Raw genomic sequence first — 14,147 nt, 5'->3', positions numbered from 1 at the left:
AGGGAAGAGGGCAGCCGATAATCCTTTGTGCAGTAGTGATCACCCTTTGGAGCGCCTTCCTATTCGCCACTGTGCAACTGGAGAACCATACACAGATGCAGTAGGTTAGGACACTCTCTATAGCACAGCGGTAAAAGGACACCAGAAGTTTTCCATCTAGTTGTTGCTTCCTTAAAAGTCTCAGAAAGTACAGTCTTTGCTGGGCTTTCTTAACCACCGTTTAAGAAAGCAGAAAACAAGCTTGCTCCCTCACCAACATGACATTCCTTCAGATATCTAAACATGGCTGTCATGTCACCTCTTAACCTTCTCTTCTTTGGACTAAACATCCCCAGCTCCCTAAGTCTCTCTTCGTAGGGCAAGGATCCCCGACCTTTGACCATTTTGGTTGCCCATTTTGGTTGCCATTTCTCCTTGTAGCTTAAAACAGGGGTGCTGGAACTTGCTTTTTACTGTCCCTCTCCCTACCAAACCCCCAGATGATGATGATGATGATGATGATGATGATGATGATGATGATTTATTACATTTAATAGACCGCCCTACCCCCGAAGGGCTCAGGGCGGTTTACAAAAACAATCAACATTTGAATACAGCAAATAGTTTCAATTAAAACAATAAATAAATTAAACATTAAAACACTAGCAGCAGTGATCTTCCACAATTAAAATAAGTAGATGTTGTCCGGCATTAACCTCCCGGGAGGGGACTGGCCGATATTCAATCAGCAGATGACAAAGCTGTAAGGAGCAACAAAGAAGAGCGGACTCATCGGCCGGCCTCACCAAAGGCCCGGTGGCACAGCTCGGTTTTACAGGCCCTGAGGAACTCCCTGGGGTCCCGCAGGGCCCTAACAGATGGAGGAAGAGCGTTCCACCAGGCAGGGGCCAGGGCCCGGGTAGAGGCCAGCCGCATCATGGAGGGACAAGGGACCACCAGTAAATTCGCCTCTGCCGAATGGAGAGGTCGACTCGGGACATATGGGGTAAGGTGGTCCCGCAGATATGAGGGCCCAGGCCGTAAAGGGCCTTAAAGGTCAATACCAACACCTTGAAGATTCCATCTGTGACGTTCACAAAACATCTACGCTAGAAGTGAATGTTAGGAAAAGATTCCTCACTTTCGTGTCTCTGCTTTGAGAAATGTGGCCGTACTTCTCAGTTAAACAAGCTGTGGAACTGTCTTTTTGGATTGAAGGATAACCCCCACACCTCTGGGAGAAGGAAAGAGCACCACGACCGTCGGGCTGGTTCAGGCGCTTGGAGCGCACCTTGGTCGGAACGCCTTCGCCTGTGTCCGTCAGCCGTCCCAGGGACCCACTTTTGGAATCAAAGGTATGAAATGGCAGCGGCCTGATCTGTTTGTAGATAGGAGGCGAGTAACCTCCAGCTGTGGAGTCCGTGAGTGATTAGGTTTATCTTGTCCAGGATCAAGCACAAAGATTCCCTGAACTGAATTATTTTATTTGTTTGTTTGTTTGATTTACTATCCCGCCCTCCCCGACCAGAGACAGACTTAGGGCAGCTAACACACGTTCTAAAATCATAACAGTTCGACGGCTGTTTCTGCATACAGCATGCCCACCTTGTCCTTAAAAGTATTTCACATTGTAAAGCAGGAAATATTGCAAAGTTTTTCAGGACTCCTCCAAATTTCCCATTTTTCCACTGGGATTTTTAAAAGAGACCTTAGGAAAAAAAATGGAGGGAGGCAATTGAAGATATCCTTCTTTTGTGTGAATTGCATGAGAGGAAATGAGAAAACAGAATCCAGCCATTTTTAGAAGCCACGATCCTTCAGTCCTCAAGCAAAATAGTCTGGACTCTATGGACTCTGGAGCAGCAGTGGCATAGGAGGTTTAGAGCTTGTGTATCTAATCTTGAGGAACCGGGTTTGATTCCCCGCTCTGCCACTTGAGCTGTGGAGGCTCTGCCACTTGAGCTGTGGAGGCTTATCTGGGGTATTCAGATTAGCCTGTACACTCCCACACACGCCAACTGGGTGACCTTGGGCTAGTCACAGTTTCTCGGAGCTCTCTCAGCCCCACCCACCTCACAGGGTGTTTGTTGTGAGGGGGGAAGGGCAAGGAGATTGTAAGCCCCTTTGAGTCTCCTACAGGAGAGAAAGGGGGGATATAAATCCAAACTACTCCTCCTCCTCCTCCTCCTCCTCCTCCTCTTCTTCTTCTTCTTCTTCTTCTTCTTCTTCCTCTTCCTCTTCCTCTTCTTCTTCTTCCTCTTCTTCTTCTTCCTCTTCTTCTTCTTCCTCTTCTTCTTCCTCTTCCTCTTCCTCTTCCTCTTCTTCCTCTTCCTCTTCTTCTTCTTCTTCTTCTTCTTCTTCTTCTTCTGAGGACATAAACACCCATGTCACTCTGCCAGTGTGCCAAATTTCTCGCAGTAGTTATAAGACGTAAGGATCAGCAGATGGTTTTAACAATAGGCTGATTACTACATACTGATTTTATATCTGTTATATGGATCGTTTATTATTATTAATTCCTATTTATTATTTTCTTATCTTTGAAAGCATATTATCACTTGTATCTTGTATATATGCCAGTGTATTTTTGTGTATTTGAATATGTCGTGTCATTGGACTGAAATAAACGTATTTGAAAAACATATTTGATTTACATACCACCCAGTAACCAAAATTACTAAATTGCCAAGTAAGTCACACAAAAACACAACAATTGAGTATACGGCCATTGTCTTCAATTTAAAACACGAACAAATGCCGCTTTAGAGCACTCGACAATTTCAATTAACTACCAACAGCATTTGCCTGAAAAGAATTCATCTCTGAAGAAGATGTAATAATACCAGGTTTTGGAGTGCCAGAGAACAATGACTATTATTTTTTTTTCATTGAATTGATTGACCTATGAGTAACTTTCCATGCATCATAAAAGAGAAAGAAACATTCTCTGTCTCTGTGTTGTGCCGTATTGTACCACAATTCAGCACGAAAGGATTGTAGTTAGGATGTTTTGGGTTTTCCGGGTTGCATGGTCGTGTTCCAGCAGTATTTTCTCCAGAAAACCCAGAGCATCCTAGTGATTCTGGCCGTGAAAACGTTTGACAAGGGTTGTAGTTGTTTCATTTCATTTCATTATTCGATTTATGACCCGCCTTCCCCCGTAGGGCTCAGGGCGGCAAATAGCAATAATATAAACAGCAAACATCATGGGCCATAGCCAATCAACAAAACATCAATAGGTATAACATTACGAAATAGTAAGAACATCAATAAACATAAACAATGTAAGCTGCAAATAACAATAATCATAACATTTCACATGGTAAAAATATCCTAAACATAACATCACCAATAAAAACATCAATAAACATAGCATAATAGCATGAAATGTGACAACATGAACAAGAAGATAACAATAGTCGCATTTCCCACTTTCTTAGTTCTGATCTTGTCGCAGAGCAGCAGTGGTGTAGTGGTTAAGAGCAGGTGCACTCTAATCTGGAGGAACCGGGTTTGATTCCCCGCTCTGCCGCCTGAGTTGTGGAGGCTTATCTGGGGAATTCAGATTAGTCTGTGCCCTCCCACACACGCCAGCTGGGTGACCTTGGGCTAGTCACAGTTCGAACCCTTTCAGCCCCATCTACTTCATAGGGTGTTTGTTGTGAGGGGGGAAGGGAAAGGAGTTTGTAAGCCCCTTTGAGTCTCCTTGCAGGAGAGAAAGGGGGGATATAAATCCAACTCTTCTTCTTCTCTTCTTCTTTATGCAACCCGTTTTTATTTTGTCTTTGAAAAATCCCTAATAACACTAAATGTGGATCTGGGATGACATTCTGTCTAGTTAGATAACTGAGCTCCGTAGCGATCTGAATCCCGCACATCGTTACATAACCATCACATATGGTAATGTGTTCTCTGCGATCGACAGGCCCCCTTCAACAATGAGGAGGCAAATCTGCTAGATCTTCTGTCGCTTGATGGACTCTGTATGCGCCAGCCATGCCCCGTGTCACTTTCCTGTCATTAAAATTCATTGCTGCTGCTTCTGTCGGTGGCTACATTGGCAGTAGAAAACACTGTCAAGTCGCTGCTGACTTGTGGCGACCCTGTGGGGTTTTCAAGCAGGAGACGTTTAGAGACGGCTTGATGTGCCTTCCTTTCTGCATCCGTCCCGGTGTTCCTTGGAGGTCTATCCAAATACTGGCCAGGGTTGACCCTGCTTTGCTTCCAAAATCTGACAGGATCGGGCTAGCTTGGGCAATTGCTGCGGCTGCTATTATCATCATCATCATCATCATCATCATCATCATCATCATCATCATCATCATCATCATCATCAATATTATTAACAATATTATTAATATCGTTATTATCGTTATTATCATTAATATTATTAACAATATTATTAATATCATTAATATTATTAATGTTATTATTAATATTATTATTGATGATGATGATGATGATGATACAATTTGATAAACCGCCCACCCCCGAAGGGCAAAACTGCAACTAAACCAATGTGCACAATAAATAAGCGATAAATAGTTAAAACACATAAGTCAGAATAAGCAGCATTCTCAAACCCAGTAAAACAATATTAATGATACTAATGATGGCTCCCAGTCCCAAGGCCGGGAGGGGACAGACAATGCCGAAAGATGTCACACCAGTAGTGCCAATGACAGCACCGCACGCAACACAGGGACATCCAATCGGCGGCTGGCCTCCCCAAAAGCCCGGTGGAACAATTCGGTCTTACAGGCCCTGCGGAAATCACCAAGATCCCGCAGGGCCCGCACCGCTGGTGGAAGTGCGTTCCACCAGGCAGAGGCCAGGGCTGTAAAAGCCCTGGCCCGGGTAGAGGCCAGCCTCATCACTGTTGTTCTTCCCAGACATTTAGAAGCATTTCTCCTAATTCATCTTTCCCTAGATTGTGCCTCCTGCCGTAAAATCAGTTTTCGTAGACCCTTCCAATGTCCCTTTTGAATTCTTGCCAAAATCATAGAATCATAGAGTTAGAAGAGACCCCAAGGGCCATCCAGTCCAACCGCCTGCCATGCAGGAACACACAATCAAAGCACTCCCGACAGATGGCCATCCAGCCTCTCTTGAAAAACCTCCAAAGAAGGAGACTCCGCCACACTCCGAGGTAGTGCCTTCCATTGTCTAATAGCCCTGACTGTCAGGAAGTTTTTCCTGATGTGGAATCTCTTTTCCTACACGTTGAACCCATTACCCCTGGTCCTAGTCTGTGGAGCAGCAGAAAACAATCTTGCTCCCTCACCAACATGATATCCCTTCAAATATCTAAACATGGCTGTCATCTCACCTCTTAACTTTCTCTCCACCAAACTAAACATCCCCAGCTCCCTAAGTCTCTCCTCGCAGGGCAAGGATTCCAGACCTTCTAACATTTTGGTTGCCCTCGTCTGGACCCATTCCAGCTTGTCAATATCTTCCTTGAACTGTGGTGCCCCCCCCCAACCAAAAAACCCCACCAGAAGCAGCTTTATACTGTGAATCAGACAGTTATTCCATCAGACGGTATTCTCAGCCTGGCAGTGGCTCTCAGCCGGTGATCATTTACATCAGCTTCTGCGTGATCCTTTTCACTAGAGATACCGGGGAACTGAACCCAGGACCTTCCGCATCCCAAGCAGATGCTCAGCCGCTGAGCCACAGCACCTCCCCCATGTTCCAGGCAGGAAATCCACACTTAAAGCAACCTCAACAGCCCCACTGGGCGAGGGAGAGCCTCAGTGGTGGGATCCAAAAATTTTAGTAACAGGTTCCCATGGTGGTGGGATTCAAACTGTGGCGTAGCTCCAGTGGGGCTGGGCGGGGCACGACGGGGGCGTGGCCTGGCATTCCTGGGCAGGGCATTCCTGGCCGGGCCTGTGGCAAGGACGCAGCCGCTGTGACGGTCCTTGGGCGGGAAACGAATGCACGCAGGTGCAGGCTGCCACGCACCCTGGTGCACCTCCTGCTAGACTGCTTCAAGTTCTGCGGGCTACTGCTGAGGAGCGGAGGAGGGGCATAACTAAAGAGCAAAAAAATCACGTGGCAAAATCACCAATTAGTAACCCGCTCTCGGCACACACAAATAATTAGTAACCTACTCTCGGGAACCTGTGAGAACCTGCTGGATCCCACCTCTGAAGAGCCTACCATCCCTTAACTGGTTCTCCTACTGGATTGCTCTTCTAGTTAGGAATTCTCTCCCGGTGTTTAAACAGAATTGCTCCACTGGTAACACAAGTCCGCTTGGCCTAGTCTTGCACTCTGGAGCAACAGAGAAACAAGTGGCTGTTGTGGGTTTTCCAGGCTGTGAGGCCGTGGTCTGGTGGTCTTTGCTCCTGATGTTTTGCCCGCCTCTGTGGCTAGCATCTTCGGCGCAGATACGTTTGGATTTTTGGCACTCATCTCATGCGCGATAACTTTCTCATTCCCGTTCTTACAGGAGGTGCTGCCGGAGGGGGCTATTCTCAGGTCATTCCAATGGAGGAGGTAATTGTCCTGATTTTACTAATTTAAATCTGCCTGAAAACTTGTCTGGGTATCTCTCGCATGTTCACGGGCGTGCTCTTTGGAATTAGAAAGTTCCACATAGAAGAGGACCTGGCCACCATTTGGCACACAACTCTGTGGAAGCGGCTTCCCTGTTGTGGCTTATAGTTTGCACGTGAATACCAGAACCAAATGGGAAGGGCCAGTGGTTTCTTACAAGTTCACTGCCTGGTCAGGGAAGGCCGTGATTGGATGGGAAAGGTCGAGTTACATTTGCAGTCAGTCGAGTTACATTTGCAGTCACATTTGCATTCCCTGCAGCAGCAGCAGCAGCAGTATTGGTGAATGCAAATCCTGTGTCTGGGTGGAGTCCATTGTCCATGAACTTAGCATGCCCTTGGCCTTTGATTCTGATGTTTTTAAGTACCGGTAGGCAAGCTTTGTTAATTCTCAGAGTCTCTTCTTTCTTTGTTGAAGTTGTCTAGGTGTTTGTGAATTTCAATGGCCTCCCTGTGCAATCTGACATAGTAACCTTCCGAATTGTCAACAACAGGCTTTTGCTGTTGCGGCATCTTCCATAATGAGGTCAGTCAGCCTCACCACAAAAGCCGGCATGGTGTAGTGGTTAAAAGCAGGTGGACTCTAATCTGGAGAACCGGGTTTAATTCCTCACTCCTATGTCTGGGTGGAGTCCATTGTCCATGAACTTAGCACGCCCTTGGCCTTTGGTTTCTAAAAATTACATGTTTTTTCTTTTCGTGGATCAGATAGATTGTTCGTTTTGTAGCTGATTTTTTTCCTAGCTCATCCCTGACCTGGATCACCCAGGCTAGCCCAGTCTCATCATATCTTAGAAACTAAGCAGGGTCAACTCTTGTTAGTACTTGAGTGGAGGACCATGAGGTCAGCCAGTACAGAGGCAGGCAATGGCAAAACCCCTCTGAACATCTCTTGCCTCGAAAACCTTTTGGGGTCAGCACAAGGTGTCTGTGCCTTGACGAAACTTTCCACCGCCGGTCCCAGCCCGGGAAAGAGCAGTGTTTTTCCATAGTCGCCTGTTTTCAGAATTTCTGAATAGCAGCAGTGGCTTAGGAGGTTAAGAGCTCGTGTATCTAATCTGGAGGAACCGGGTTTGATTCCCAGCTCTGCCGCCTGAGCTGTGGAGGCTTATCTGGGGAATTCAGATTAGCCTGCGCACTCCCACACACATGCCAGCTGGGTGACCTTGGGCTAGTCACAGCTTCTCGGAGTTCTCTCAGCCCCACGCACCTCTCAGGGTGTTTGTTGTGAGGGGGGAAGGGAAAGGAGATTGTAAGCCCCTTTGAGTCTCCTTACAGGAGAGAAAGGGGAGATACAAATCCAAACTCCTCCTACTCCTCCTCCTCCTCCTCCTCTTCTTCTTCTTCCTCTTCCTCTTCCTCCTCTTCTTCTTCTTCTTCTTCTTCTTCTTCTTCTTCTTCTTCTTCTTCTTCTTCTTCTTCTTCTTCTTCTTCTTCTTCTTCTTCTTCTTCTTCTTCTTCTTCTTCTTCTTCTTCTTCCTGGAAGTTTTGCCAGATGACTTCAGTGAGGAGGAGGAGGGCTTTGCTGTCTCTCACTTTCTTCATTAGATAAGTCATACCCAGAACAATTTTCCACCTCGCCTCCAGGCACTCTGCTATTAACGTCTTCCTGCAGCTGACAGCCCCGGTTTGTGGATTTAATGAGATTTGGGAAAGGCTGAGAGATAACCGTTGTCGTGTGTCGTCTTCTCCCCCTGCCCCTTCCTTTCTCTCTGTAGTTCAATCTCCATCTCACTGGTGACATCCATGCTATTACGGCAGCCAACAACCTGGTGGCTGCCGCCATTGATGCCCGCATTTACCACGAAGCAACACAATCGGAACAGGTAAATACAGTATAACTTGTCCTTCCCCCCGATGCCTGCCCTGTACCATGTCAGTGTGCCAAACTGTATTATAGAATCATAGAATCATGGAGTTGGAAGAAACCACAAGGGCCGTCAAGTCCAACCCCCTGCCATGCAGGAACACACAGTCAAAGCACTCCCGACATATGTTCATCCAACCTCTGTTTAAAAGCTTCCAAAGAAGAATGCTCTGAGACAGTGGATTCCACTATCAAACAGCCCTGACAGTCAGAAAAGTTTCTTCCTAATGTTTAGGTGGAATCTCTTTTCCTGCACCTTGAATCCATTACTCCGAGTCCTAGTCTCTGGAGCCTCAGAAAACTAGCTTGCTCCCTCTTCGACATGGCATCCCTTCAAATATTTAAACATAGGCTCATTCCACACATGCAGAATAATGCACTTTCAAACTGCTTTCAGTGCTCTTTCAGAAGCTGTGTGGAATAGCAAAATCCACTTGCAAACAGTTGTGAAAGTGGTTTGAAAACGCATTATTTTGTGTGTGCGGAAGGGGCCATAGCTATCATGTCACCCCTTAATCTTCACTTCTCCAGACTAAACTACCCCAGCTCCCTAAGCCTCTCTTCGTAGGGCATGGATTCCAGACCTTTTACCATTTTGGTTGCCTTCCTCTGGACATGTTCCAGCTTGTCAATATCCTTCTTAAATCGCTGTGCCCAGAACTGAACACGGGACTCTAGGTGAGGTCTGACCAATGCAGAGCAGAATGGTACATTTACTTCCCTTGATCTAGACACTATGCTTTTATGGATGCATCCCAGAATTGTGTTGGCTTTCTTGGCTGCCATATCACACTGCTGGCTCATGTTCAGTTTGTGGTCTACTAAGACTCCCAGATCCCTTTCCTATGTAGTGTTGTCAATTAAGTGAACTGCAGCTGCTAAATACACCCTTTGCTTTCCCAGGCTCTTTACTCTCGCTTGGTTCCTTTGATCGACGGCACCAGGAAGTTTTCTGAAATCCAGATCCAGAGATTGCAGGTAAACATACAGCTGCTCTTCTTCCAACGTCCCCCAGAAATATGCTTACAGCTATGTTTTCCCGTCACATCCATCTGTACAGAATTTGATATTTGGTGCAAAACCTCCACATCTTGATCCTGTAATATGCAAGATCAGAGAGTTCAGTTGTGAAGATATAACCATGATTTGAGGCTTATATAATTTTTTCCTTTCTTTGGTGACAAAGTGAAAAGTTACAGCCTTTCTGGGAAGGTTCGATTGGGATATGTGGTGGAAAGAAGACTGATCTATCGTAGTTATGCACAATAGAAGAAGACAAAGATGAAGAAGAGGAGTAGTTTGGATTTATATCTCCCTTTCCTCTCCTGTAGGAGACTCAAAGGGGCTTACAATCTCCTTTCCCTTCCCCCCACCCACAACAACACCCTGTGGGGTGGGTGGGGCTGAGAGAGCTCTGAAGAACTATGACTATCCCAAGGTCACCCAGCTGGCGTGTGTGGGAGTGCACAGGCTAGTCTGAATTCCCCAGATAAGCCTCCACAGCTCAGGAGGCAGAGCAGGGAATTAAACCCGGTTCCTCCAGATTAGAGTACACCTGCTCTTAGCCACTATGCCACTGCTGCTCCCAATAACTGAATGGGACCTCCAGATTCAGAGGCCAAATACCCCTGATGGTTAGTTACTGAGGAGCAGTCAGCAAAGGGTTGTTGTTGTGTACATGTCCTGTTTGTGGACTTCCCTGTACCTTCTCAATGGCCACTGCTGGACACAGGATGCTGGATTAGATGGACCATTGGTCTGATCCAGCAGGGGTTCTTTTTTGTAAAGAAGTGAAAAGCCCATTTAAGGTACCATTAAAAAAACCCTGTTTGTTTTTGCTGACGAAAAGTAAATGTAGGAGGTGGGTGATTCCCAGCCCTGGGGTTCCAAGTTGATTGAGGAATGGCAAGGTAATTTCTGGGGTAGCACTAGGAATCTCCAGAAATGCTGCGACTTTCGCCATAGAGTTTTTGGAGGTTCCTAGAGCTATCCTTTGTCATCTGCTCTTATTCCTTGGAAACTTTAATGGGTGATGCTTTTCCTGTTGCCAGGAGATTGGATCCTGTGGATCTTTTACATTTACAGGGATACTCTCCTGCCATGGCAGACATCTTGTGTCAGTGGAAAGTTTCCTTGCGGCGGAGAAAATGTAGAACAGCTCTACAGAGTCCGACTCTGTGGAAGTATCTAGTGGGAAAAAATCCCTGCTTCTTTTCCAGCTCAGTCTGTGATTCAATGACCAGGGTTACAGCAAAATCCAGGATCATTTGTGTAGCTGATTTTCGACAGGCAGCATTCAAAGTCACAAGAAACCCTGCCACCTGCTTCAACCCTAGTATGAGCCCTGTTCATGTTTTACAGGGAACAGGAATCCTGCAGGTATATGCATTTGTTTGTTTGTAAGAAAGAGACGATGCACATCCATTTTGAAAACTGAAGACCTGGTTGAATGCAGAGTTTAAATTGCACGTTCAACTGTACATGTGTTGGGTATGACACGAAAACTACCCAACACGCTTACAAAGGAGAACCGTGTGCACAGAAACCTGTTCTGTTAACAGTGAATTCACATACAATGAATGCAGCGTGAACGTTAGGGTTTTTTTTACATGTACTGAATAATCCTTATGTTACATTCAACACATGCGGAGATTTAATCCTTATATTATATATTTTTATATTTCTCTAGGTATTGGTCTCTGATTTTATTTTTAGTGTGCACACGTCGACTCTTCCTTGCAAACAGGTGTATTGTGTTTCGCTGAATGTGCGTTCACTATAACTGGTGTGCAGAACTCCTATTTCAGGTCCTCATTTTCAGACTGTGCCTAGCTTGTTTGAGAGATCAGCCTCTGTTATCAGCCTCTGAGATATCAGTTAATCCTCTGGAATGTATTCTTCTGCTTCCTTGTTTTATTTTTGAAAATGCTCCAATGAGACTGCTTTGAGATCAATTTCATATAACTCTCTTTTCTTTTTGTTTTTTCTATTTCTCCTTTTCTTTTTTTTCTATTTCTCCTTTTCCTTTCCAGAGACTGCATATTAGGAAAACGGACCCAGATGCTTTGACAGCAGATGAGATAAAGAAATTTGTGAGACTGGATATTAATCCAGAGAGCATAACGTGGGCAAGAGGTACCCAGGCAAAAATGTCTGAAAGACAAGGAATCTGAAAAATGTTCCAAAGGACAGAGGGGTTGGAAGGGCTTTTATGGGCAAGAACGCTGGGTAGAGGTTGAAAGGTTGAAAGTATGTGACAGTTACCAAAACCTACTTTAAATGAGCACATTAGATGGTTGGATATCCAGCACAGTGTAATGATTAAAGGATGGGACTAAGACTTGGGAAACCCAGATTCAGTTCGCCTTAGTAATTTTGGAACTGTGTAGCCTGATTGACACTATTATGTTCCCCAAGTAAACAGTCTTAAGGTGCCCTGTTCTTGGCTGGAACAGAGACACACAAGCAAGGTGTAACAGTTCAAACAAAAGGTTTATTGCTTAGAAGATTGAGACTCTAACTCCTCCCAGGGTCTAACTAAAATAAGGTACTTGCTTGACTGATGAACAAGCTTGAAGCTGTAGACTCTTATTCTTTCTTGTTTCCTTTCAAGAAAGTCCACTTGTCTTGCTTCCTCCTGGTTCTTGTAGTCTTTTGTCTGGATTCTGTTTCTGTTGACACCTTAACTTTCTGTTCTCTAGACTGCAAATACTTTAGTCTATCACCATAGACGTTACAAATACTGCAGCCTTCCAACTCCCTAGGCACCTTAAACTGACTCAACTAAAAAAGGGCATTACTGGGTAATTAAGAAAGACTGCCTCTAGGGAAATTTCTTAAAGGGACAGGGCCTCACTAAAATCCCTTCCCTTAGAAAACTATACAGAGAACTAAACCCTTATGACTATAGGGATAACTGATACTTGATAAGGAAAACAATAATAGCTTCTCTGGGGGCGTAACAGACACTGTATTGTAAAACTCTTCATACATACATCACCTTGGTTGGTAGTTTTCAGGTGGTTCTAAAGTCTTGCTTCTCATTGATCACCTATTCATAATTCTAAGAACTGGGGAAGAGCAAAGTGGAGAGAGAGACACATTCTCTTTTACATTTTTTAAAAAAATAGAGCAAGCTAGCTGAAGATCTCAAAATGCTGAATTATTAAATTCTTTGGCACAGCCTCTTTCTGGGCCGCCAGTAATGCGCACAGACTCGTTTTAACTCAGCGGAGTGAGATTTTTTTTTTCTTCCACGCCTGGATGATTTGGAAGAGCAGACGGGTTGAGTTCTTTGTCAAAGCTGACTTCTTCCATCTTGAAGCTTCATCCTCCTTGATCTCAGATTGCAAATGCCTTAGCAGACCAGGTGCTCGGGAGCAGCAGCAGCAGCAGAAGGCCATTGCTTTCACCTCCTGCATGTGAGCTCCCAAAGGCACCTGGTGGGCCACTGCGAGTAGCAGAGAGCTGGACTAGATGGACTCTGGTCTGATCCAGCAGGCTCGTTCTTATGTTCTTATGAAGCATTCCGACATCCGTCTCTGGCCTTGCGCGTGTACAAAATGGCTCCTGTTGCTTCTTTTAAAAATCTTTCAAGCGTTGATTCGTTCTCTCTTTTTCTCTCTCTCCCGTCACGTAGTGTTGGACACAAATGACCGGTTTCTGCGGCAGATCACAATCGGCCAGTCCCCGACAGAGAAAGGGTATTCCCGCACAGTAAGTGACTTTTCCTTTGCCTTTTGGGAGTCTTTACTTTCTAGAAAAGCAGGAATGTGACCTTTTTTTTAACCTCTTCAGCAGATTTGTTCAACTTGAGCAAAGTTTTATGAATGTTATTTTTTTCCCCCTGCAACTCGGTTCAAAGAAGCCGGTCCCGACCCTTTGCTAGATGTTTTCTCTTCCTTCTGTTTTGTTTTCACCATTCCCCCGTTGCCTCTTCCTAGACCCAGTTTGACATCACAGTAGCCAGTGAAATCATGGCTGTTTTAGCCCTCACGGATAGTCTGGAAGACATGAGGAGACGGCTGGCCAGAATAGTGGTGGCTTCCAGTAGGGACGGTATCCCAGTTACCACAGAAGATCTGGTAAGTTGACTATCGTCGTGCCAAAAAGGAAGTCTGGGACTAAGGTTGCAGGGATTGACTCAAAGGTGACCAAATATAACAGGTGTAGGATGTAATATAAGCTGTGGGGGGAAGGGGAAAGGCGCAGGTCCTTTTCCTAAAACAAGCTTGGCCCCGTTTTATTCCCCTCAACCCAAGATTTTTGAAAATCACTGAACCAGCAAGCCTTCTGCATAATCCCGGGTTGGAGGCGCTCCTGTGTGAACAAAACAGGCAGGAGATGCTTTATTTCCCTCCCTACCACCCGTTCTTTTTAGATTCGTCCACTGTCAGAGAGAATCTGCCAGCCTGCCATTTTGTGCAGGTCAGCCAGCAGGCTGGGGGCAGATTCGTTGAACGCCTGACAGGTTACAAAGTCCCCCAAGCACGTTTTCTCCCCAATGCAGCAAGTATGACCAATCTGAAGCAACACGTTCGGTATTGCCCAGCCGGTGCCGGGAGATCCCTTTTTCTTTTTTTCTTCTTCTGTGTGTTGCACATGCGCAGCTGTGCCGGTGCAGCTGATTGTATTGTGGGATAATCGGCATGGCTTCAGGGGTTTATTTCTGAAAGCCTGCGCAGCTACACATGTGCTGCAGGGTTGTTGTTTTTTTTTAAGAGAAGCGTCTCCGT

General features: G+C 45.5%; 1 protein-coding gene across 1 annotated transcript; it reads left to right on the top strand.

Moving 5' to 3' along the window:
• Positions 1 to 980: 980 nt before the first annotated feature.
• LOC125425376 (C-1-tetrahydrofolate synthase, cytoplasmic-like) lies at positions 981 to 13,496 on the top strand (the record flags this gene model as incomplete). Its single annotated transcript, XM_048482991.1, has 8 exons — positions 981 to 985; positions 1,198 to 1,334; positions 6,440 to 6,486; positions 8,264 to 8,371; positions 9,316 to 9,390; positions 11,445 to 11,547; positions 13,052 to 13,128; positions 13,356 to 13,496. Coding segments are annotated over exons 1-8 (693 nt in total), but the record flags the coding sequence as incomplete, so codon positions are not given.
• Positions 13,497 to 14,147: the final 651 nt, after the last annotated feature.

The sequence above is a fragment of the Sphaerodactylus townsendi genome, unplaced genomic scaffold (genome assembly GCF_021028975.2).
Source record: "Sphaerodactylus townsendi isolate TG3544 unplaced genomic scaffold, MPM_Stown_v2.3 scaffold_340, whole genome shotgun sequence".
NCBI classification, from domain to species: Eukaryota; Metazoa; Chordata; class Lepidosauria; order Squamata; family Sphaerodactylidae; genus Sphaerodactylus; species Sphaerodactylus townsendi.
The sequence above is the reverse complement of the archived record's forward strand: the minus strand, read 5'-3'. Positions and strand labels throughout refer to the sequence as shown.